The 26572-nt window shown below is 47.5% G+C and overlaps 1 protein-coding gene across 2 annotated transcripts in view; it reads right to left on the bottom strand.

Annotated features, from left to right (window-relative positions):
* Positions 1-26572, bottom strand: part of samd13 (sterile alpha motif domain containing 13) — a 99631-nt gene continuing 73059 nt past the window's right edge. The window contains exons 5-8 of one of the 2 annotated variants that reach the window (XM_041208642.1): positions 18375-18512; positions 12446-12533; positions 6330-6441; positions 1-216 (exon numbers count right to left, since the gene is read on the bottom strand). In XM_041208642.1, coding sequence (XP_041064576.1) covers positions 73-216; positions 6330-6441; positions 12446-12533; positions 18375-18512 — 482 coding nt within the window. In that variant the 3' untranslated portion in view covers positions 1-72. The remainder of the gene's footprint in view (positions 217-6329; positions 6442-12445; positions 12534-18374; positions 18513-26572) is intronic. The other variant, XM_041208643.1, reaches the window with a different exon arrangement.

Raw genomic sequence — 26572 nt, 5'->3', positions numbered from 1 at the left:
TGTGGCGGTGGGAAAACAGTAGGTGGATTTCAACAGCATCCCCTGCAGAGAGTTCACAGGCGACCGTTAACACTACGAGGAGCTGCCTTTTAGATGACGCATCTGCAGTGCTTTCACGTGGTATTCGTAAATCTTGAGTGCTGGGCCCAGCTTGATTGACAGTCCTGTCAGGACATCACTCCTCTTCATCAGAAGCAAAGACTTGCCATCAATTTCCTGCCGCAGAATCAAAAGCAAACAATGCCAATCATGGTCATGTTTTGACAGTCACATTTATAGAAAAGCACACAGAGAAACAACATACATTAATAATGATGAAAAGCTGTTTACAGCACCAGAACAGCCCATTCGGCCATTTCAGATCTTTAAAAATGTATTCCTTCATGGGACGTGGGCAAGTCTAGCATTTGTTGCCAAACCAATTGCCCATGAACTGAGTGTCTTGCCAGGCCATTGCAGAGGGTAAGAGCCAATCACATTGCTGTGGGTCTGGAGTCATATGTAGGCCAGACCAGGTAAGGACAGCAGATTTCCTTCCCTAGAGGGCATTAGTGAACCAGATGGGTTTTTACAACCATTGAAGATAGCTATTGTGGTCACTGTAGTATAAAGTGTTAATGTTAAATATGTAAATATATAATCTACATCATTCATGATGTAAAAATGTTATGATCCCAGCTGATGTTACTACTGGGCAAGTCCCAGGGTGGAACCCGGCTTGATAGATCTTAACTTTTATTTTTTGTTTAGAAGTGTGGAGGGCGGCCACTGAACAGAGTCACAGGAGTCAGCTAATGAACTTTTAACAAAGAATAAAACATTTATTAAACGAGAAAAAATGAACTATGTTACAATTCTCCTTCACCCACAACTATACCTTTACAGATATATACAAATTCGTAAGGATAACACAAGTTATAAAAACTATCTTATACTCTAATGCTCACAGTAAGTACACAGTCCATGCAAACCTGTGGTCAGATACCCCACACTCTAAAACCAAGTGACAGATGTCACCTCAAACAGATACTATGGATCTCTCCTCAACTCCCTCAGATACTTGTCACACTGTGAGCCAACCGGTCTCGCTGAACTCCATTGTTCACATGAGGGTTTCCAATCTCCACTCTCGAAGAACTTGATTTGGAATCTTCTCTCAAACAATGCTTTCTCTCAGATGCCTTTCACTTCCAGGGTTTCGAACTCTTCTTCTGATGTCCCTCTCCCCTGGATCATCACGTGCATGCAAGCTTTCTTCCACATACTCTCTCTCAATACTTAGCTGTGCCAACGCAACACCACTGCTTCACAAGCCCACAGTAGAATTGCAGACCTTCAGCTGTTTCCGTGGATCTTCTGGCTTCTCGCAAGCCCATTTTGTTTTAAGTCTGCGTCCTGCAGTTTTTTGCCCTTTAAGCTTGGAGCCTTTCTCTGCTCCTCGCTGTTAACTTCATTCAACAGGACCTTTCCAGATTCCTGTTCTTTCCCTTTGACTAGAAGGCCTTCTTCTGTTCTTTGGGAAAACCTGCTTCCTACAGCTCCCTCTCCTAGTAGACTGCTGACAACTTGGTAGCTCCCTTGAAATCCAGGGCTCACTTGACATTCACTGTTATTTTAAATTTGGAGCAACTCATCTAAGATTTTTAGACTTATTTTCCTTCGCTGTCTGCTAGTATGTCAACTAGAGAGAGATTTAAACCGCTCCCTTCACCTTACAGCTGAACTCAAACTGCTTTCAATTTCTCTGCGTCTGTGTGGGGCCCCTCTGTCTGGCCCCCTGTTGCTAGGTAACAGCACAGTTTTTTTTCAACTTTGTTTTAACTCCCCTCCAAGAGTTATAAAATTTCATTAGAATGTAGGCATCTTTTAAAGTGAAACTAAAACGCAAGTCTCCCCTTTTTCCTATCACGCCAATACAGAAACACATATTAAACTTAATTCCTAACATCCAAAATTACACATAAAGCTGACTTAAGCTCTCTCGTTCCTAACAAGATCACATGTAGATTTCCATGTAGAGCAGTGTGCTGAGCCTACCTCATAAATAGTTAGCATAATGTTCAATAAAAGATAGAGTTTGCTAACAGTACTGCCTCCAGTCTTATCTATAAGTCCAGGACCATGACTACCACATACCAGGTCAAAAACAAATAATAGAGTTACTATTACTAATTCTCAATTCCAGATTTATTAGCTGAATTTAAATTCTAAAGCTGCTGTGGTGGGACTTGAACCCATGTTTTCAGAGGATTAGCCCAGGCCTCTGGATTACTAGTGCAGTGACACTGCCATCACACCACCATCTCCCCATTATGCCAGTGTACAATACTCCACACAAGCCGCTTCCAACCTACTTCGTCTCACTCAATAAACACATCCTTCTATTCCTTTCTTCCTTTAGGTATTTATCGGGTTTCCCCTTAAATGTATTCATAGTGTCAGGAAGCTATTAATGTATATATTTTGGAGAATATTTTTCTTTTAAAAGAGGTTTAATCTGCGGGTGTGTCTTAACTGGATTAAAGTCAGCTAGCCTGGGTGCTTTGATATGTACTAGTTTGGATATGGAAGAGAGAGAGAGAGAGGCATTGGCGTTTTTTGAATAGAGCATTCAAGAAGTGGGGTGAAAATTGACGCCTTTCTAGCAGCTACCAAGCCATATGTTTATATTACTAATAAAATTGGTATTACGAAAGGGGTTTCATTGTTAAAAGGTGAAGTTCAAAGGGGTTGTTGAAACAATGAGAATTAAAATTCAATGGGGCCGGTAGGTAGAACTTCAGTAGTTTTCGGGTGTGCAGGCAGAGGCAATGTAAGATCAAAAGGCAGCTACAAGCCTCCAACTGGCTCCAGTGAAAACACCCATATTTTGAATTTGTAAGGTTAAAGTGCTTTGCCTGGTGTTTGGTTAAGTCTAGGGGTTGCTGTTGCCTTAATGGAGATTAGTTGGGGAATTCGTTAAAAGTTACGGTAGTAGTAATTTGTAACCATGTTTACATATATTTGAACCAGTGTAAATTAACAAAATGTTTAATTTAGTTTAATGTAAAACCTCGAGAACTAGTGGTCTGATTCCTGAGTTTAGAGTTGCATCGCAAGCATAACACTTAAAATTACAGGTTATGACAGTTGTTTAAAGTTTCCCTCTGGGATTTTTAAATAACTCAACTTTACCAACTGCATCGGTCACAACAATAGAAGGAAACAAAGAGTCTCGATGTGAACACAAGGGGCAGAATTTTACATTCGGCGTGTAGGGGTGGGCTCGACACACTGGAAGGTAAAACGTTGAACGGTGATGTCGGGACGCAAGTCATGCGATATTTCGTTCGGCAGGCGCATACCGGCCAATAATTGAAAGGCCTATTAAGACCATTAACCTGGCGGGCAGGCTAAAAGGGACAAGCGGCCTTTACGTTTTTTTTGGAAACCTCATCCACGAGTGGGATGAGGTTTCCTAAAGCGATTACAAATTAAATAAAAACATTCCTTTGAAATTAAAAACACGTCCCAACTCATGTGACACAGTCACACGAGGGGACATGTTTCATTGATTTATTTTAAAAATTATATTTAATAGTTTTTTCAAAAAGCGCCGTGCCTCAAGGAGACTGAAGCGCTCTTTTGTGCGCATGTGCAAACTGCACGCTAGGCCCGACTCTCCCTCTTGTCCCCCAAACCCCCCGCAGCCCGCACAGGTAGCGCTCAGCACTACCGCTTGCGATCCATGTAGGGCGGGCTTTAATTGGCCCACCCGTGTGAAATTGCGGTGCGGGGCCGATCGGATGTGCAATCACCCCGACCCGCTCCAGCCAAGCCTGCCTGACGGATAGAAATTCCTGGCCAAGGAGTAGGAAAAGTCGGGATGAACTCTGTATCAAAACGCATGTTGATGTTAACTGCAGTCCCAAAATCAGCTCCTTGGTGGTTCTATTTCTGTTGTGTCTGCGCCCTCTTTACCTCGGTTTTTCACCTGCCTCTCATCGCAGCGTTCCTTCATTTGCTGTGTATGTCCTTCAGATTCCCTGCCCAATTCCCTTACATTACTGGATTTTGTCCTTTTCTTGCCCAATATTTCTGGCTGTTGTCTTTTCCTCCTTTCATCAGTCAGTCATTTCCTTATTTACTGTTACTTCCACACTTGCTTTCTTATGTTCATGTGTTTGCTCCACATACCTACTCTCTCCCTCACCTCCCCCAGTTTGTTAGTATTCTCTGTCTGAATTGTTGCTGTCGAGGCTGACAGATTATACACTGGGCGCCATCTACTGTACAAACAGAGAGCAGAAGAAGAGATGGGTTTTCACAAGGGCATCTCAAACTGCTAATAAATTGGCTGTACTTCTGCATAAAGCACAATTTCCAAACCCAAACAAAGGGATCTATTAACCTTTGCTGTGCTGAATCCCCATTTGAACACAACAAAGCCAATGGCAGCCAAATCAAATGCAAACTTATATTTTAAATAAGTGGAACAGGTTAATCCAATTAGCACCTTTAAAGCAGTAAAATGTCCCCAAGGTACTTTTACAGACACGTTACCAAACAAAATTTGACACCAAACCATATAAGGAGATATTAGGACAGAGGATGGGTCAAAGGGAGAATTATTAAGGGGCATCTTAAAGGGCGAGGAATTTAAGGAGGGAATTCCAGAGTTTAGGGCCCAGACAGCTGAAGGCACAGCCGCCAATAGTGGAGCGATGGAAATTAGGGGATTCCTTGTGGGGCCAGGACTTTGAGAGCGCAAAGATCTGAAGGTTGAGCAGGTTACAGAAATAAGGAGGAAGGCGGACACGGAGGGATTTAAAGCAAGGGAGAGAATTTTAAAATTGAGGCATCGCCAGGCTGGAAGTCAAGGCAGGTCAGCGAGCACAGTGAGGGTGATGAGTGAATGGGATGCAGGCTCGAGTTAAAATACAGGCCGCTGAGCTCATGGATGAGCTCATGTTTCCAGAGAGAGTGCAAGGTGCAAGGAAAATCAGGACAGCACTGGAGTACTCGAATCTTGAAGTAGATGCCTTGAAGAATCAAAAAAAGCAGCATTTTATTTAAACCGGGCAAGCTTGCCGAACTGAGGTACAGAGGGATCAGGGTGTCCTGGTACATGAATCACAAAATGTTAGTATTCAGATACAGTAAGTGATTAGGAAGCTAAATGTAATGTGATTTATTGCAAGGGGAATGGAATGTATAAGTAGGGAAGTGTTGCTACAGTTGTATAGGGTTTTGGTGAGACCACATCTAGAGTACCGTGTACAGTTTTCGTCTCATTTAAAAAAGGACATAATTGCATTAGAAGCCGTTCAGAGTTTCTGGAAATGAGGGAGGTTATCCCATAGGGAAGGTTGGGCCTTTATACATTGGAGTTTAGAAGAATGAGAGGTGATCTTATTGAAACATATAAAATCCAGAAGGTACTTGACAGGGTAGATGCTGAAAGGATGTTCCACTTGTGGGAGAGACTAGAACGAGGGTACACGGCTCAAAGGTAAGGGGTCTCCCATTTAAGACGGAGATGAGGGGAATTCTTTTTCTCTGAGGGTCGTGAGTCTGTGGAACTCTCCCAGAGAGTGGTGGAGACAGGGTCATTGAATAACTTTAAGGCTGAGTTAGACAGGTTCTTGAATGACAAGGGGAGTCAAAGATCATCGAGGGCAGGCAGAATGTGGAGTTGAGGCCACAATCAGATCGGCCATGACTTTATCAAATGGCAGAGCAGACTTGAGGGGCTGAATGGCCAACTCCTGCTCCTAATGTACATCTGTGGCAGAGGTGAAGACAAGCAATGTTACGGAGGTGGAAACAATGAAAAATGTTGTTGCTGGTCAATGTGTGCGAATAGATCACAATGACCAATGTTGCTCAATATCCGATTTAATTCCTTTGGAATCTGACTACTGACACACACCTCCCAGTGTCTATCTATCTCTGATTCTATCTCTTTCGATCTGTTTAATTACATAGATCCAATAACAGGATTGGAGCTAACTGCTGACACACGCCTTTATAGTGTAAACCAAGTCTATGCTGTAGGAACCTAGAATCTATAACTATGCTGCATTTTGGGATACGATCACTAGTTTCAGTTGTGTAAATGGGGGTGGGGGGGGGGCAAGTCCTGCTAATTTACTCAGTGGAAGAGTGGAAAGCCATTGTGTATGGAGACGTAATTCCTGAGGAGGCACAGGAATGCATGGAGGTCACTTCCCGGATGTAGGATGAATGGCTGAATGCAAAGTAAGAAGCACTTCGGGAAACTCTGGGGAACATGGACTGAGAATTCGCCCACTGTGATTCATGAAAAATGGACAACGCCATCAACCCACCTGTTCCTGAAAAGCCACAGCCTGATCTTCAAAGCCAGCTTTCTTAAAGTAATTGAAGACATCTAAAATCGTCCACTCGGCAGGATCCAGCAGCTTGCTGTTTTCTGTTGGGCTATGGAGATAGAAACATTAGACTAAATAATTAGCAATGAACTGCGGACAGACCGTAACAGGTTATAAAACCAACATTCAAGTGAATTGGAATCAGAAGATGAAGAAGAACTAGGGCAAATGGCTGTTATCACTCAGATAAGTGTTTCCAATGAGGAGAGGGTCAGTAACCAGAGGACACTGCTTTAGTGTCACTGATTAAGAATCAGAGGGGAAATGAGGAGGGGTTTGTGCAATCTAGAATGGACTGTCTGAAAGGATGGTGGAAGCAGGTTCAATAGGAACTTTCTAAGGGGAATTGAGATATATATTTGAAAGGGGATATTTTCAGGCCTATGAGGAAAGAGGAGAGAGAAATTGGATCGCTCTTTCAAAGAGGCAGCAGAGGCACAACGACCTCCTTTGGTGTTGTAAAATCCCACGATTCTAAGATAAAAACAAATTCACTGCCTCGCTGAATGCTTATACAAAACTGTCGTTCTTGGACAGTAAACACATACAAAACAGGAGCAGAAGTAGGCCATTCGGCCCCTTAAGCCTGCTCTGCCATTCGTCAAGATCATGGCTGATCTGTTTGTGTTTTGAATTCTAAATTCCCATCTACCCCGATAACCTTTGATTCACTTGCCCAGTAAGAATCTAACCTACCTCTGCTTCTAGCTTCTGCTCGGGTGACATTCACCAAGAACTTCCATGACAAATCATTTATCCCACAAATATGAAGAGTTCTATTAGTTAACACCCACCACCCAATGATGCAATAGCACAGTTATTATAACACAAGAAATAGGAGGAGAAATAGGATCCTCGAGACCGCTTCACCATTTCATAAGATCAAGACTGATCTTTGGTCTCACCCATACTTTCCCGGCCTATCCCCATACCCTTCATTTTTCCGAGAGTCAAAAGAGAATCTATCGATCTCTATCTTTAATATATTCAACGACTGAGCATCCACAGCTCTCTGGGATAGAGAACTCCAAAGATTCGCCATCCTCTGAGTGAAGAAATTTCTCATATAGACATATGCATTAGGAGCAGAGTAGGCCACTCAGCCTCTCGAGCCTGTTCTGCCATTCGATAAGATCATGGCTGATCTGATCATGGCCCACGCTCCACATTTAGCCTACCCCCGATAACCTTTGATTCCCTTGTTAGTCAAGAATCTACCTCTGCCCTTAAAAATAGACAATGAGCCTCCACCACTCTCTAGGGAAGAGAGTTCCAAAGCCTCATGACACTCAGAGAAAAAATGTATCCCCATCTCTGTCTTAAACGGGAGGTCCCCTACTTTTAAACTTTGTCCCCTAGTTCTAGTCTCCCCAACAAGGGGAAACACCCACTTAGCATCTACCCTGTTAAGTCCCCTCAGGATCTTATATCTCTCAATAAGGTCACCTCTCAATCTTCTAAACTCAATTGGATACAGGTCCAGCCTGTCCACCCTTCCCTCATAAGATTTTCCCCTCATCCCGGGTATCAGTCAAGTGAATTTCTCTGAACTGCTACTAACACATTATATCTTGCTCAAATAAGGAGGCCAAAACTGTACACAGTACTGCAGATGTGGTCTCACCAATGCCCTGTACAACAGTAGCAAAACATCCCTACATTTATATTCCATTTCCTTTGTGATAAACAACAACGTTCCATTTGCCTTCCTAATCACTTGCTGCACCTGCATACTAACATTCTGTGATCCACATACCAGGACACCCAGATCCCTTTGTAGCTTACAGTTCTGTAATCTCTCTCTATTTAAATAATATGCTGCTTTTTTATCCTTGCTGCCAAAGTGGACAAGATCACATTTTCCCACATGATACTCCATCTGCCAATTTCTTGCCCACTCATTTCATTGATCTATTTCCCTTTGCAGACTCCTTACGTCCTCTTCACAGCTTACTTTCCTACCTAACTCTGTGTCATCTGCAAATTTAGCAACCATGCATTCGGTCCCTTCATCCAAGTCATCGCTTTAGGTTGTAAATAGTTGAGGCCACATCTCAGTTCTGAATGGTTGACCGCTTGTGCTGGTCTCTAATTCTTGACTCATTAACTGGGGAAGCGCCTCTCAGCCCACACAGAATCTTATAGATGTCAAATGAGATCACCTCCCATTCTTCTAAACCCCAGAGCGTTTAGGCCCAGTACATTCAAGCTACGCCACAGGACTAGCAACACACAGGTCAAGAGTTTAAATTCCACGATGACATGGTGTGTCATTTGTGGTTCAGCAGCAGGATAAACAATAAATGGTCATTAAAAACATTGTGGTCTCTGTTCGAACCTGCCATCCTGACCCACTGCAGCCCACCAGGACTCTTGACCAATGTGTGGTTCAAAGTAGCTTACAGTAGAATAGGACATTTGATTCTACCAGAGGTCACACCAAGAAATAACAACATACAAAACGAGTTGTTGTGATCTGGAACGCGTTGACTGAAAGGGCAGTGGAAGCAGTTTCGCTAATAACCTCCAAAAAAAAATCAATACTTGAAGGTGAAAAACATGCAGGGGTTTTGAGGAAAGAGCAGGGAAGTGGGACTAATTGGATAGCTGTTACAAAGAGCCAGCACCAGCATGATGGGCCGAATGGCCTCCTTCTGTGCTGTATCATTCTAAGATTCTACTCTTTGCTTTTTGACTGTTTATCTGTTTCAAAGTGAAGATGGGAAAGGCCGGGTAATGGTAGATTCATTATCACACACGTGTTCCTTTGTTTTACTGAGGGAAAGTCAACTTCCATATTCAGGTCCCCTTACACCCTGAAGAAGTTCACTAGGCAATCTGTACATACTGTTCTCACCAAATTCTTGGAACTTCTCAAAGTATTCCACAAAGCAAGGCAGTTTGTCTTTTAAATGCAGTAACCGTTGAATAGGGGAATGAAGCAGCCATTGAAGTTTGAAGAATGAGAGGCGATCTTATTGCAACATACAAGATCCTATGGGGACTCAATACATTGGATCTGAGAGGATGTTTCCCTACTGTGGGGGAATCTAGGACCAGGGGACACGGTTTAAAAATTAGGGGCCCCCCACTTAAGACAGAGACGCAGAGAATTCTTTTCCCCTCGGAGTTAGTTTTCAGAATTCTCTTCCCCAGTGAGCAGTGGAGGCCGGGTCATTGAACATATTCAAGGCTGAGTTAGACAGATTTTAGATCGACGAGGGAGTCAAGGGTTATGGGGGGGACAGACAGGGAAGTGGAATTGAGGCCACAATCAGATCAGCCATGATCTTATTGAATGGCAGAGCAGGCTTGAAGGGCCGAATGGCCTACTCCTGCTTCTAATTTGTGTGTACACTCCAGACAAATTCCACCAATGGCAACAAGAAAGATAATTGGCTAATCTGATATATTTCACCAAGATTATTGATTGAAGGAGCAGTGTTGGCCAGGACACGAGGAGATCCTCTGTTCTTCATCAAATAGTGCTGTGAAATTTTCAAATCGGATTAGCAAAGGGCGACACCTCTGAAAATCCAGTTCTCCCCTAGTGCTCCAATGTAGCATCAGATTAGACCATGTGTTGAAGTCCTAATGTTGGACTTAAATCCATAACTCAAATACTGGGGGCATGAGAATGCTGCCATGCCAATGCAACCCCTTCATTTGACAGCAAAGGCTCAGAGTGCACTCCAAGTGTCCCTGCCTGATTAAGAAAAGACAATATGAATGCAAACTAGCGAGGAACATAAATATGGACTGTAAAAGCTTCTTTAGGTACCTGAAATGGAAAAGATTAGCTAGGACAAATGGGGGGTCAGGCAGGGGACAGGAGAGTTTATAATGAAGAACAGGGAAATGGCGGAGAAACTAAACAGTTACTTAGCGTCTATCTTCACGGAGCGAGATACAGAATATTTCCCAGAAATATGAGGTGACTAAGGGACCTGTGAATCTGAGAAACTATAAGAAATTAGTATTACTAAAGAGGTAGTACTTGAAAGGTTAACTGGATTGAAGGTTGATAAATCCCCTGGACCGGATGAGCTCCATCTCAGAGTGTTGAAGGTGGTGGCTATGGAGATAGTGGATGCATCTTTCAAAATTATATAGATTCTGGCAAGGTTCCTGCGGACTGGAAAGCAGCAAATGTAACCCCGCTATTTAAGAAATGAGGAAGAGGGAGGATGGAGAACTAGACCTGTTAGTCTGGTGTCAGTAGTACAGAAATGTTAGAATCTATTATAAAGGATTTGATAACTGGAGATGTGGAAAAGAATGTTAAAATTGGGCACAGTCAACATGGATTTATGAAAGGGAAATCATGTTTGAAAAACTTGGGAGTTTTCTGAGGATATTACTTGTAGCATAGATAAAGGAGAACCAGTGGATGTGGTGTATTTGGATTTGATGAGGTCCCACACAGCAAGTTAGTTAGCAAAATTAGAGCACATGGAACTGGGGTACACTAGTACGGTTTGACAATCGGTTAACAGACGGAAAGCAGAGAGTAGGAATAAACAGATCATTCTCAGGATGGCAGCCTGTTACTAGTGGCGGTACACAAGGGTCAGTGCTTGGTCCACAGCTGTTCACAATCTATATAAATGATTTGGATGTGGGGACCAATTGTAATATTTCCAAATTTGCTGTTGACACCAACTTGGAGCATAAAAATAGGGATGTCATGCTACAACTATACAAGGCACTAGTTAGACCACACCTAGAATACTGTGAACAGTTTTGGTCCCCTTAACTAAGGAAAGATATACTGACATTGGAGGCAGTCCAGAGGAGGTTCACTAGGTTGACCCCAGGTATGGAGGGATTTTCTTATGAGGAAATGTTGAGTAGGTTGGGCCTGTACTCATTGGAATTTAGAAGAATGAGAGGCGACCTTATTAAAACATATAAGATTATTAGAGAGCTTGACAAGGTAGATGCTGAGAGGTTGATTCCCCTTGTGGGAGAGTCTAGGACCAGTGGGCATAATCTCAGAGTAAGGGGATGTCCATTTAAGACAGAGATGAGGAGGAATTTCTTCTGTCAGAGGGTAGTGATTCTGCGGAATTCTTTACCGCAGAGGGCTGTAGAGGCTGGGTCACTAAGTATATTCAAGGCTGAGATAGACAGATTTTTAATCATTGAGGGAATCAAGGGTTATGGGGAAAAGGCAAGAAAGTGGAGTTAAGAATTATCAGATCAACCATGGTCTCACTGAATAGCAGAGCAAACTTGATGGGCCGAATGGCCTATTTCTGCTCCTACGTCTTATGGCTGCGATAGACAGATTTTTGGTGTCTCAGAGAATCAAGGGATATGCAGAGCGGGCGGGAAAGCAAAGTTGAAACCCACGATCCTATCGAATGGTGAAGCTGGTTCGGCCAGCCGTATGGTCTACACCTATTCCTGGTTTTGTGTTCTTGTGTTAAGGTTAAGGATAAGGTGGAGGGTATTCATTGATTAAGTACCTTGAGCACATATAAAAAGGGACTGCTGGGACATTGGGGTGTTGGTAAGTAGGCGGCAGAGATATTTAATGCTGCATTCTGTGAACAAACCTACTATCAAGAAAAGGATCTGTATCTAGTTTCCCCTTCTGGCTTGCACCTCAACAGGGAAATGCACTGCCACCTGTGCACTAGCCGGCCTTAGGCAGGGTAATAGCTGGCCTCAGTGCCTCCGAATTAGGAAATGGTGGGAGGGGGAGGGGTTAAGACACTTCCTGGGAGGTACTGAGGTATGCTGGCACCGATGAGGTCAGTGCCTTCACGGGAGGTGGGAGGAGAAAACTTGACAAGAGGAAAGAAACTTTAAAGTTAATTGCAACTGCTAAATCCACGCAGCGTCAAAACAAACCACTTCTGGGTCAGTGATGCTGCTGCCCTCAGTGTGTTTTTTCAGCAGTACCATGTTTAACGAAATGAAACACACCCATAACACCAGAGGCTAGACGCTCATAGTTGCTTAAGGGATAGCAACATCCTTATGAAATTAAAAAGCAATTGGCAGAGAAACGCCTCCGTTGGAACAGAGTGAAAACTCACACGTACCTCTTATTCGAGCCACTTTCGATACTCTCCATCTCGACGGGGGACGCAGAGGGTGTGGGGAGGCACGAGGCACCTCGCAGTTCGGGAACTAGGAAAGGAGGAACAAGTTCCATTATTTAGGCTTGCGTTAGGATGTTTTAAGAATTATTTCCACGTGACTGGTATTCCTCAGGAGAGGTTAAACATCAGCAACCAAAGGCACTCAGTACAGAAGCGTAAATCACCGCTTCAGTTTATCCCTTTCAACAAAGAATAAATTTGATGCAGAAAATCAATTGCACAGAGGGAATGCATTAAGACTCCCGTCCAGAAATTAATATTCCTTTCTCTTGAAGCTCCACTGGATTTATAATGCACTATCAATCAAGCTTGATTCACTCATGGCCGCTCACTTCAATCCCTGATGAAACTGGAGAGACTCAGTAAATCCATTTATGGACTAAATATTCTTCATTATGCCTCCTCCCCCTTCCCCGGGGCTGGACACTTACCCCTTCAAAAACAAACCACAATGCTGCTCAGAATCTGGAGTGGTTTGTTTTTTTTATTAAATAAAAGGGGTTCATGCGGTGAGGTTTTCATGAAATAATATTGCCTTCCCACCTACATTGCACATTTCAACTGAATTATGTTGTTTTCAGCCAACCAAATTATAATCGAGCATAGCCCCATCACTGAGCTCACCGCTGTAATGTACTGTAAAGATCCATTACAATCAACTTCCAAAAGCAATTAATACACTTGTGTTAATTAGCATCCATAATGAGATCCAACTTCCCTTCAAATTAACACCAATCTTAACAGTTGCAAAGCGATTTTCTGCCCCCCCACCCCAACCAAACCCCCCCCACCCCCCCCAACCCCCCCCCCCCCACCCCCCCCCCCCCCCAACCCCCCCCTTCACTCCTGAAAGTGTTAATGGCTGGGCAGGAATCAGACAGCACCTCAGTCCAGGAGCTCACCCAGGGAGCTCCTGACAAACACCATGTTACTCCAGTCATTGAGGGCATTGCTGCTGGGTCCAGCTGTTCGAGAATGATTGAGGAGCGTCCTTGACCAATTTGCCCCTCCCTGACTCACAGTCAGAGGCCCACAGGGGTGGAAAGTGGTTGTCGGGAGCTCTTTCGAGATCCTGCACCCATCCCCAGGGAAGAGAGTCACCGGCCTGGGTTTTAATGGGGGCTCTCCATTAAACGGTGGGTAGGAAGGTTCGGCAGCCAATTAATGACCATGGGGGCAAGAACGGAGGCAGGGCCAAATGAGAGAGGGGGCCTAATTTAAACCCCCAAAAAAAGCAGCCATTAATATGGTTGCTGTTTTACCCAGCGTCTTGATTGATGTACTAACGATAGAACAGGAGAGGCAGAGACCTGGAAACTCAACACAGGCCCGCCCCTCATTTCACCGAGGGAGACTTGGAGGGCTTTGTTGAGGCTGGGGGAGCAAGTTGGGGGGGTGGGGTGGGGGGGGTGAAGAGGAGGGAGGAGTGGGCCACCCTTCCAGACCAAGCAGGGCTGGGTCGAGATTGCTGACGCTGCGACAGAAGCAATGGATGGGCCACAAGGTCATTGTGTCTGCACCGCCTGAAAAATGAGCAACTAGCCGCCCATCCTAATCCCGCTTTCCAGCACCTGCTCTGTAGCCTTGCCGTAGCACTTCAGGTGCAGGCCCAGAGACCTTTTAGAGGGTTTCTGCCTCAACCACCAATTTAGGCAGCAAATTCCAGACCCCCACCCCCCTCTGGGTGGAAAAGGAGTTGAGGGTGGCTAAGAAACCCTGGATAGATGACTCGAAAATAGAGAGCAGCCTCCACCGTCCCTAAGTGTTTTAGAGCCAATGAAGCTTAGTCAAATGGCAGCCAATTTGCGCACAGCAAGCTCCCACAAACAGCAGTGTAATAAACGACCATGCTGTCTGTATTAGGTGCCGGCTGAAGGATAAACCTTGAGCAGGAAATGAGGAGGACACCACTGCTCTTCTTCAAACAGTGTTGTTGGAACATTAACTTCCACCTGAGAGGGCAGACGGGGCCTCAGTTTAACGTTAGCGCCTCTGACAATGTGGCACTCCCCCAGTTCTGCACTGTCGTACCAGCCTAGATTTTGTGCCCAAGTCTCAAGAGTGGGACCTGATTCAGAGGGGAGAGTTCTAACCACAAGCACAACTGAGAAACAATGGGTAAAATTACACATACGATAATGCCCTTAAAAATCCCTGGCCTGCAACCCCAGGTAATCAATCCAAAAATACCCCCATTCCAGTACCATGGAAATCAACCCACCTGTTAGTTGTCAAACTGGACCACACAAAATGCAAAGTGTGTAAACAAGGGGAGCTGGTGACATTGTGGTAATGTTGCTGGACTAATAATCCAAAGGCCCGGGCTAATACCCTGGAAACATCAGTTCAAATCGCACTGCAGCTGGTGGAATTTAAACTTAATTAACAACATCTGGAATTAAAAAAGATTGCTGAGCAATCTCTGGACATTGTTGTTAAAAATCCACCTGGTCCACTAATGTCCTTTAAGGAAGGAAATCGGCTGCCCTTTCCCTGGTCTGGCTTACACATGACTCCAGACCCACTGCAATGTGGGGTTGAGGCTGAACTGCCCTCTGGAATGGCTGAGCAAGTCACTCAGTTCAAGGGCAATTGGGGATGGGCAACAAATGCTGGCCTTGCCAGCGATGCCCACATATCTACATTTAATTCTTTCATGGGATATGTGCTGCAACCACAGCAGAACAAAGTCACACCCTTGCAAAGAGGAACGGAATTTAAGCAATGAAATGAAACGATTGTCATGCCGACATTAACCTTCAACGTAAAGGAAGGTTCATCTCTGCAGAAGCGGGTAGGAAGTGCAGTATGTAGCACACCATGTGGTTCGCTGCTCATTATTTCTACCTTCAACCGTCATTTGCCAACTTTATCTCCTCGGCCACTCTCCTGAAAACACTCGCATCTAAACTCGGTTACGATTTTGTTCATTCCACAGGTACGGGCAGCCCCTGGAGTTAACAACCCCAACTGGGGAGGCTTCAAGCAAAGAGCCTGAGCCTCTGGATTGTCCTGAGCAGGCAGAATATCCAATTGTCAGGCTAACAAACCCTTCAACACTCCCCATGCAGACATTTCACAGAAATCACTCAAAGATGATCTTTCGCCTCCATTGGTCAGAAAGCAAGGAGAGAAAATGAAACGAGATTTGCGTTGACATATTTTTACAATCTCTGGACATCGCAAAGTGCTTTTCAGCCAATGAAACACTCTCAAAGTATAGTCACCGTTGTAATATCGGAAACAGGGCAGCCAATTTTCACAGCAAGCTCCCACAAACGGTGACGTGATAGTGAGCTGATAATCTGTTTTTGTGACCTGAGGGATAAACATTGTTCAGGACTCCCCTGTTCTTCATCAAAATTGTAATATGGGGTCTTTTACATTCGCCCAAAGAGGGCAGGCTCAGCCTCAGGTAAACATCTCATCCAAAGGATAATGCAGCACTCCCTCAGTGCTGCACTGGGAGTGTCAGCTGAATTAAGCAAACAAACCCTCATAGTGTTCTTCTTATAACATTAAACAGCTACAAGAAACCAAGCATGATTTTTAAATCAAGTCCTGGTATGCTATGATTTTTCTTGGGTATAATGTCAAATCAAACTCAACGAATTATTATACAGTCACCAGACTGATGCTAACAGCCAGAATTGGGATATTCAGCAGCAACAGAATGCCAATTGTGTACTGGACACATGAGATTACAGGGCGAGGGCTCACTCCTGACTCCCCAGAGCCTGTCCATCATCTACAAGGCACAAGTCAGGAGTGGGATGGACTACCCTCCACCTGCCTGGATAAATACAGCTCCAACAACAATCAAGAAGCTCCATACCATCCAGGACAAAGCAGCACGCTTATCAGCACCCTATCCACCTTCAACATCCACCCCCTCCACCACTAATGCACAGTAGCAGCAGTGTGTATCATTTACAAGACGCACTGCAGCAACTCACCAAGGGTCCTTCAATATCACCTTCCAAACCCGTGACCTCTACCACCTAGAAGGACAAGGGTAGCAGATAGATGGGAACACCCCCACCTGGAAGTTCCCCTCCAAACCGCACAACATTCTGACTTGGAAATATATCGCCGTTCCCTCACTGTCGCTGGGTCAAAATCCTGGAACTCCCTCCCTAACAGCACTGTGGGTGTAACTACACCACCTGGACTGCATTGGTTCAAGGAGGCAACTAGGGATGGACAATGGCCTAGCCAGCGATACTTGTCCTGTGAATGAACCTAAAACAAAGCACACACACATTGTGCTCTGTTCTGATCTAGTGATTTGAGGGTCTAAGAACAAGCATCCCAGTTTCTAAGGACATTTATAAAATCTACCTTAAATTTATAACAGGCTTAAGTGCTCCGAGCGTTACCAGGGGGAACTTCACTGCTCTATTACAAATCTTGCCATTGGACCTTTTGCCGGGCACCTCAGAGGTCAGATGGGGCCTCGGTTTAAGGCCTCGCCCGAAACAGCTCTCAGGCCCTGGAAGTATCCTCTGTGCCAACCATCCTTTCCAGGAGGCCTGACTGCAGAGCCAGATCTGAACCTGACTGCTGTTATCCTAACCGCATTTTCGCTTCTGAATTGTTTTTACAAGACCCCAAAGATTACTGCACTCTTAGGGACGACAGCACAGAATTCCGCACATCAGATATCACAGAAGGCGGCTCACAACCACCTTCTCAAGAAGGATTAGGGATGGACAATAAATGCTGGCCCAGCCAGCAAAGCCCACATCCTGTGAACGAATAATAAAAAAAAGGAAGTGCTCAGCAAAGCCAACTAATCAATTTAACAAAATTAACAGCAGAAGCAATGTTGGGTAAAGCCAGCATATATAACATTACACAAAAATTCAAAAATCGTTTTAAGGCTTTGTTGAGGTCAGATGAAATCCTAAGTTTCACCAAGCAGCATTTTCTGACACTGGTTAGGCCCCAGCCAGAGGATTGGGTCCAGTTCTCGGTACCACCACTTTAGCCTGGCATAGATTTAAAAGCGGTGCAAAGGTTTCTCAGAATGGCTTCAGGGTTTCAGTTTTGTAGGAGAGGCTGGAGAAAACTGGGTTTTTCCCCTGACAGGGAGGAAGGTTAAGGTGAGATCGGACTGAGGTGTTCAAAGTCATGAAGGGTTTTGGTGGAGTAAATCAGGAGGGACCGTTTTCAGTCGGTAGCCAGAGGACACAAATTTAAAGTAAGAGGCAACATGAGGAACTTTTTAAAAAAAAATACATTTGCAGACTACAAGCGAGGGTGGCGTGGTGGTAATGTAAGTGGACAATCCAGGGACCCAGGCTAATGCTCTGGTGACCTGAGTTCAAATCCGGATTGGGATTTAAATTCAATTAATAATTCTACAATTGAAAGCTAGTGTCCGGAATGATGACCACGAAACTCTCACAGATTGTTGTAAAAACCCATCTGGTTCACTAATGTCCCTTTGGGGAAGGAAATCTGTCATCCTGACCTGGTCTGGCCTACACGTGACTCCAGGCCAACAGCGACGTGGTTGACTCTTAAATCTCCTCGGAAATGGGCCGAGCGAGTCACTCAGTACGTGGGCAATTAGGGATGGGCAACAAACGCTGGGCTTGCCAGCGATGCCCACGTCCTGTGAAAAAATAAATATCTGGAAAGCTCTTTCAAACAGCAACGTACCAAATGGCTGCCTTCTGTACCGTGTCATCCACGCCCTGCCTACTTTACAACTGATAGAGTGAATTGAAGAAGTTGACTAAGCAAGGAGCCAGCCCAGGGTCACAAACACAAGAACTCGGATAACCAGCAACAAAGCGGAAGAGAGTGGCTTGCTCCTCTCTGGACACTCATTGCAGTGTGAAATCTACAGACTCTCCGTTACCTGCTGCTCTCTGCTCAGCTTCCTCCTTGGCTGTGTCATTTTTCAGCGCGGGATCAGGAGAGGGAAGTCGAACGAGTAAGGTCCTTTTTGCAGCTTCTTCCCTGGAGCTTGTCACACACTCCCCATACAGCCACTGATCTGAGGGAAATCCCAATCAGTTAGCAGTTACAGTGCTGTGACCTGCCAAACCTGCAGCCCACGTACATTGACACAGGACACAATGTCATCATGTACTCTTATACAAAAGTACGTTTTTAATAACCAACTAACAGGGATGTTTAACTCTCCTTTCGTGCCACTCATACATTAATTAGATCTCAATCCTCCAAACACCATGGGTCTGTCAAATTAAACAAATCAAGCATCACCTTTTAATCAGAAATCGATAACTGCAGCAGAGACAAAGAGAAAACTGAATTTAAAAAAAAATCTAATCTGAAGCATCCAGGTTTTCTGAAGCAGATCAAATTTCTAAATTAGATCAAATGATGCAGTAATCAAAAAGAATCCAACAGCTAACTTGTCCTTCAGGCTGTCCTGAAACAGATCAGAAACACTCAAGTAAAACAGAAGAATTAAACCTGACACTGTCACCTCAGTAACAGCGAGAGAGCCAGAGACAGAGAGAGAGACGCAGGGAGAGAGAGAGAGAGCGCAAGACGCAGAGAGAGAGAGAGAGCGCGAAACGCAGAGAGAGAGCGAGACGCAGAGAGAGAGAAAGCGAGACGCAGAGAGAGAGAGAGCGAGACGCAGAGAGAGAGAGAGCGAGACGCAGAGAGAGCGAGAGAGAGCGAGACGCAGAGAGAGCGAGAGAGAGCGAGACGCAGAGCGAGAGCGAGACGCAGAGAGAGCGAGAGCGAGACGCAGCGAGAGCGAGACGCAGCGAGAGCGAGAGCGAGACGCAGCGAGAGCGAGAGCGAGACGCAGCGAGAGCGAGAGCGAGACGCAGCGAGAGCGAGAGCGAGACGCAGCGAGAGCGAGAGCGAGACGCAGAGAGAGCGAGACGCAGAGAGAGCGAGACGCAGAGAGAGCGAGACGCAGAGAGAGCGAGACGCAGAGAGAGCGAGACGCAGAGAGAGCGAGACGCAGAGAGAGCGAGACGCAGAGAGAGCGAGACGCAGAGAGAGCGAGACGCAGAGAGAGCGAGACGCAGAGAGAGCGAGACGCAGAGAGAGCGAGAGCGAGATGCAGAGAGAGCGAGACACAGAGAGAGAGAGCGAGAGCGAGACGCAGAGAGAGAGAGCGAGAGAGAGAGAGCGAGACGCAGAGCGAGAGAGAGCGAGACGCAGAGAGAGAGAGCGAGAGCGAGACGCAGAGAGAGAGAGCGAGAGCGAGACGCAGAGAGAGAGAGCGCGAGAGCGAGACGCAGAGAGAGAGCGAGAGCGAGACGCAGAGAGAGAGAGCGAGAGCGAGACGCAGAGAGAGAGAGCGAGAGCGAGACGCAGAGAGAGAGAGAGCGAGAGCGAGACGCAGAGAGAGAGAGAGAGCGAGAGCGAGACGCAGAGAGAGAGAGCGAGAGCGAGACGCAGAGAGAGAGAGCGAGAGCGAGACGCAGAGAGAGCGAGAGCGAGACGCAGAGAGAGAGAGCGAGAGCGAGACGCAGAGAGAGAGAGAGAGAGAGCGAGACGCAGAGAGAGAGCGAGACGCAGAGAGAGAGCGAGACGCAGAGAGAGAGCGAGATGCAGAGAGAGAGCGAGACGCAGAGAGAGAGCGAGACGCAGAGAGAGAGCGAGACGCAGAGAGAGAGCGAGCAAGACGCAGAGAGAGAGAGAAAGACCATAAGACATAGCAGCAGAAATTAGGCCAATCGGCCCATCAAGTCTGCTCTGCCATTCAATCATGGCTGATAACTTTCTCAACCTCATTCTCCCGCCTTCTCCCCGTAACCTTTGATCCCCTTACCAATCAAGAACCTATCTATCTCCGTCTTAAATACACTCAATGACCAGGCCTCCACAGCCTTCTGTGGCAATGAATTCCATAGATTCACCACTCTCTGGCTAAAGAGGTTTCTCCTCATCTCTGTTCTAAAAGGTCTTACCTTTACTCTGAGGCTGTGCCCTCGGGTCCTAGTCTCTCCTACTAATGGAAACATCTTCCCCACGTCCACTCTATCCAGGCCTTTCAGTATTCTGTAAGTTTCAATCAGATCCCCCCTCATCCTTCTAAACTCCATCGAGTATAGACCCAGAGTCCTCAAACGTTCCTCATATGTTAAGCCTTTCATTCCTGGGATCGTTCTCGTGAACTTCCTCTGGACCCTCTCCAGGGCCAGAACATCCTTCCTGAGATACGGGGCCCAAAATTGCTCACAATATTCTAAAGTGTTCTGACCAGACCCTTATAAAGCCTCAACAGAACATCCTAAATTCTAAATTAGATTATATGATTCAGTAATCAAAAAGAATCCAATAGCTAATTTATCCTTCAGGCTGCACTGAAACAGATCAGAAAAACTCAAGTAAAACAGAAGAATTAAACTTGACACTGTCACCCCAGTAACAGCGAGAGAGATGCATAGAGACCCAAACAGAGAAAGAGATGCATAGAGACACAGAGAGAGAGAAAGAGAGAGAGAGACACAAAGAGAGAGAGAGACGCAGAGAGAAAGAGAGAGAGGCACAGAGAGAGAGAGCGAGACGCAGAGAGAGAGAGCGAGACGCAGAGAGAGAGAGCGAGACGCAGAGAGAGAGAGCGAGACGCAGAGAGAGAGAACGAGACGCAGAGAGAGAGAGCGAGACGCAGAGAGAGAGAGCGAGACGCAGAGAGAGAGAGAGCGAGACGCAGAGAGAGAGAGCGAGACGCAGAGAGAGAGAGAGCGAGACGCAGAGAGAGAGAGAGAGCGAGACGCAGAGAGAGAGAGAGAGCGAGACGCAGAGAGAGAGAGAGCGAGACGCAGAGAGAGAGAGAGAGACGCAGAGAGAGAGAGAGAGGGACGCAGAGAGGGACGCAGAGAGAGAGAGAGACGCAGAGAGAGAGAGAGAGAGACGCAGAGAGAGAGAGAGACACGCAGAGAGAGAGAGAGACACGCAGAGAGAGAGAGAGACACGCAGAGAGAGAGAGAGACACGCAGAGAGAGAGAGAGAGACACGCAGAGAGAGAGAGAGACATGCAGAGAGAGAGAGAGAGAGAGACGCAGAGAGAGAGAGAGACGCAGAGAGAGAGAGAGACACAGAGAGAGAGAGAGACGCAGAGAGCGAGGTGCAGAGAGAGAGCGAGACGCAGAAAGAGACGCAGAGAGAGAGAGAGAGAGAGACGCAGAGAGAGAGACGCAGAGAGAGAGACGCAGAGAGCGAGGTGCAGAGAGAGAGCGAGACGCAGAGAGAGAGAGACGCAGAGAGAGAGAGATGCAGAGAGAGAGCGAGACGCAGAGAGAGAGAGCGAGATGCAGAGAGAGAGAGCGAGATGCAGAGAGAGAGAGCGAGACGCAGAGAGAGAGAGCGAGACGCAGAGAGAGAGAGAGAGCGAGACGCAGAGAGAGAGAGCGAGACGCAGAGAGAGAGAGCGAGACGCAGAGAGCGAGACGCAGAGAGAGAGCGAGACGCAGAGAGAGAGAGAGAGAGAGACGCAGAGAGAGAGAGAGATGCAGAGAGAGAGAGATGCAGAGAGAGAGAGATGCAGAGAGAGAGAGGGACGCAGAGAGAGAGAGAGGGACGCAGAGAGAGAGAGAGGGACGCAGAGAGAAAGAGAGAGAGAGACGCAGAGAGAGAGAGAGACACGCAGAGAGAGAGAGAGACACGCAGAGAGAGAGAGAGACGCAGAGAGAGAGACGCAGAGAGAGAGAGAGACGCAGAGAGAGAGAGAGACGCAGAGAGAGAGAGAGACACGCAGAGAGAGAGAGAGACACGCAGAGAGAGAGACACGCAGAGAGAGAGAGACACGCAGAGAGAGAGAGGGAGACACGCAGAGAGAGAGACACAGAGAGAGAGAGACGCAGAGAGCGAGGTGCAGAGAGAGAGCGAGACGCAGAGAGAGAGAGACGCAGAGAGAGAGAGAGAGAGAGATGCAGAGAGAGAGAGAGAGAGAGACGCAGAGAGACGCAGAGAGAGAGAGAGACGCAGAGAGAGAGAGAGACGCAGAGAGCGAGGTGCAGAGAGAGAGCGAGACGCAGAGAGAGAGAGACGCAGAGAGAGAGAGAGAGATGCAGAGAGAGAGCGAGACGCAGAGAGAGACAGAGACGCAGAGAGAGAGAGAGACGCAGAGAGAGAGAGACGCAGAGAGAGAGAGACGCAGAGAGAGAGAGACGCAGAGAGAGAGAGACGCAGAGAGAGAGAGACGCAGAGAGAGAGAGACGCAGAGAGAGAGAGACGCAGAGAGAGAGAGAGGGACGCAGAGAGAGAGAGACGCAGAGAGAGAGAGGGACACAGAGAGAGAGAGAGAGACGCAGAGAGAGAGAGAGGCACGCAGAGAGAGAGAGAGAGGCACGCAGAGAGAGAGAGAGAGGCACGCAGAGAGAGAGGGATGCAGAGAGAGAGAGAGGGAGACGCAGAGAGAGAGAGAGAGACGCAGAGAGAGAAAGAGAGACGCAGAGAGAGAGAGAGACGCAGAGAGAGAGAGAGAGAGAGACGCAGAGAGAGAGAGAGAGAGAGACGCAGAGAGAGAGAGAGAGACGCAGAGAGAGAGAGAGAGAGAGAGACGCAGAGAGAGAGAGAGACGCAGAGAGAGAGAGAGAGACGCAGAGAGAGAGAGACGCAGAGAGAGAGAGACGCAGAGAGAGGGAGACGCAGAGAGAGAGAGACGCAGAGAGAGAGAAACGCAGAGAGAGAGAGACGCAGAGAGAGAGAGAGACGCAGAGAGAGAGAGAGACGCAGAGAGAGAGAGAGAGACGCAGAGAGAGAGAGAGAGACGCAGAGAGAGAGAGACGCAGAGAGAGAGAGACGCAGAGAGAGAGAGACGCAGAGAGAGAGAGACGCAGAGAGAGAGAGACGCAGAGAGAGAGAGACGCAGAGAGAGAGAGACGCAGAGAGAGAGAGACGCAGAGAGAGAGAGAGACGCAGAGAGAGGGAGATGCAGAGAGAGAGAGACACACAGAGAGAGAGAGAGGCAGAGAGAGAGCGAGGCGCAGAGAGAGAGAGAGAGCGAGGTGCAGAGAGAGAGAGCGAGGTGCAGAGAGAGAGAGCGAGGTGCAGAGAGAGAGAGAGAGAGCGAGGCGCAGAGAGAGAGAGAGCGAGACGCAGAGAGAGAGAGAGCGAGACGCAGAGAGAGAGAGAGCGAGACGCAGAGAGAGAGAGAGCGAGACGCAGAGAGAGAGAGGGAGCGAGACGCAGAGAGAGAGAGGGAGCGAGACGCAGAGAGAGAGAGAGCGAGACGCAGAGAGAGAGAGCGAGACGCAGAGAGAGAGAGCGAGACGCAGAGAGAGAGAGCGAGACGCAAAGAGAGAGATGCAGAGAGAGAGAGAGAGAGATGCAGAGAGAGAGACGCAGAGAGAGAGAGGGACGCAGAGAGAGAGAGAGACACAGAGAGAGAGAGAGACACAGAGAGAGAGAGAGACGCAGAGAGAGAGAGAGACGCAGAGAGAGAGAGAGAGACGCAGAGAGAGAGAGACGCAGAGAGAGAGAGAGACGCAGAGAGAGACACAGAGAGAGACGCAGAGAGAGACGCAGAGAGAGACGCAGAGAGAGACGCAGAGAGAGACGCAGAGAGAGACGCACAGAGAGACGCAGAGAGAGACGCAGAGAGAGACGCAGAGAGAGACGCAGAGAGAGAGAGGCAGAGAGAGAGAGGCATGCAGAGAGAGAGAGAGAGGCACGCAGAGAAAGAGGGATGCAGAGAGAGAGAGGCAGAGAGAGAGACACGCAGAAACGCAGAGAGCAAGACGCAGAGAGAGAGAGAGCGAGGCGCAGAGAGAGAGAAAGAGCGAGACGCAGAGAGAGAGAGAGCGAGACGCAGAGAGAGAGACAGCGAGACGCAGAGAGAGAGACAGCGAGACGCAGAGAGAAAGAGCGAGACGTAGAGAGAGAGAAAGAGCGAGACACAGAGAAAAAGAGCGAGACGCAGAGAGAGAAAGAGCGAGACGCAGAGAGAGAAAGAGCGAGACGCAGAGAGAGAGAGAGCGAGACGCAGAGAGAGAGAGAGCGAGACGCAGAGCGAGAGAGAGTGAGACGCAGAGAGAGAGAGCGAGAGCGAGACGCAGAGAGAGAGAGCGAGAGCGAGACGCAGAGAGAGAGAGCGAGAGCGAGACGCAGAGAGAGAGAGCGCGAGAGCGAGACGCAGAGAGAGAGCGAGAGCGAGACGCAGAGAGAGAGAGCGAGAGCGAGACGCAGAGAGAGAGAGCGAGAGCGAGACGCAGAGAGAGAGAGCGAGAGCGAGACGCAGAGAGAGAGAGAGCGAGAGCGAGACGCAGAGAGAGAGAGCGAGAGCGAGACGCAGAGAGAGAGAGCGAGAGCGAGACGCAGAGAGAGAGAGCGAGAGCGAGACGCAGAGAGAGCGAGACCGAGACGCAGAGAGAGAGAGCGAGAGCGAGACGCAGAGAGAGAGAGAGAGAGAGCGAGACGCAGAGAGAGAGCGAGACGCAGAGAGAGAGCGAGACGCAGAGAGAGAGCGAGACGCAGAGAGAGAGCGAGACGCAGAGAGAGAGCGAGACGCAGAGAGAGAGCGAGCAAGACGCAGAGAGAGAGAGAAAGACCATAAGACATAGCAGCAGAAATTAGGCCAATCGGCCCATCAAGTCTGCTCTGCCATTCAATCATGGCTGATAACTTTCTCAACCTCATTCTCCCGCCTTCTCCCCGTAACCTTTGATCCCCTTACCAATCAAGAACCTATCTATCTCCGTCTTAAATACACTCAATGACCAGGCCTCCACAGCCTTCTGTGGCAATGAATTCCATAGATTCACCACTCTCTGGCTAAAGAGGTTTCTCCTCATCTCTGTTCTAAAAGGTCTTACCTTTACTCTGAGGCTGTGCCCTCGGGTCCTAGTCTCTCCTACTAATGGAAACATCTTCCCCACGTCCACTCTATCCAGGCCTTTCAGTATTCTGTAAGTTTCAATCAGATCCCCCCTCATCCTTCTAAACTCCATCGAGTATAGACCCAGAGTCCTCAAACGTTCCTCATATGTTAAGCCTTTCATTCCTGGGATCGTTCTCGTGAACTTCCTCTGGACCCTCTCCAGGGCCAGAACATCCTTCCTGAGATACGGGGCCCAAAATTGCTCACAATATTCTAAAGTGTTCTGACCAGACCCTTATAAAGCCTCAACAGAACATCCTAAATTCTAAATTAGATTATATGATTCAGTAATCAAAAAGAATCCAATAGCTAATTTATCCTTCAGGCTGCACTGAAACAGATCAGAAAAACTCAAGTAAAACAGAAGAATTAAACTTGACACTGTCACCCCAGTAACAGCGAGAGAGATGCATAGAGACCCAAACAGAGAAAGAGATGCATAGAGACACAGAGAGAGAGAAAGAGAGAGAGAGACACAAAGAGAGAGAGAGACGCAGAGAGAAAGAGAGAGAGGCACAGAGAGAGAGAGCGAGACGCAGAGAGAGAGAGCGAGACGCAGAGAGAGAGAGCGAGACGCAGAGAGAGAGAGCGAGACGCAGAGAGAGAGAGCGAGACGCAGAGAGAGAGAACGAGACGCAGAGAGAGAGAGCGAGACGCAGAGAGAGAGAGCGAGACGCAGAGAGAGAGAGAGCGAGATGCAGAGAGAGAGAGCGAGACGCAGAGAGAGAGAGAGCGAGACGCAGAGAGAGAGAGAGAGCGAGACGCAGAGAGAGAGAGAGAGCGAGACGCAGAGAGAGAGAGAGCGAGACGCAGAGAGAGAGAGAGAGACGCAGAGAGAGAGAGAGAGGGACGCAGAGAGGGACGCAGAGAGAGAGAGAGACGCAGAGAGAGAGAGAGAGAGACGCAGAGAGAGAGAGAGACACGCAGAGAGAGAGAGAGACACGCAGAGAGAGAGAGAGACACGCAGAGAGAGAGAGAGACACGCAGAGAGAGAGACACGCAGAGAGAGAGAGAGACACGCAGAGAGAGAGAGAGAGACACGCAGAGAGAGAGAGAGACATGCAGAGAGAGAGAGAGAGAGAGACGCAGAGAGAGAGAGAGACGCAGAGAGAGAGAGAGACACAGAGAGAGAGAGAGACGCAGAGAGCGAGGTGCAGAGAGAGAGCGAGACGCAGAAAGAGACGCAGAGAGAGAGAGAGAGAGAGACGCAGAGAGAGAGACGCAGAGAGAGAGAGAGACGCAGA

This window comes from Carcharodon carcharias, chromosome 16 (assembly GCF_017639515.1).
Source record: "Carcharodon carcharias isolate sCarCar2 chromosome 16, sCarCar2.pri, whole genome shotgun sequence".
Classification (NCBI taxonomy): Eukaryota; Metazoa; Chordata; class Chondrichthyes; order Lamniformes; family Lamnidae; genus Carcharodon; species Carcharodon carcharias.
This window is presented reverse-complemented; position numbering and strand designations above follow the sequence as displayed.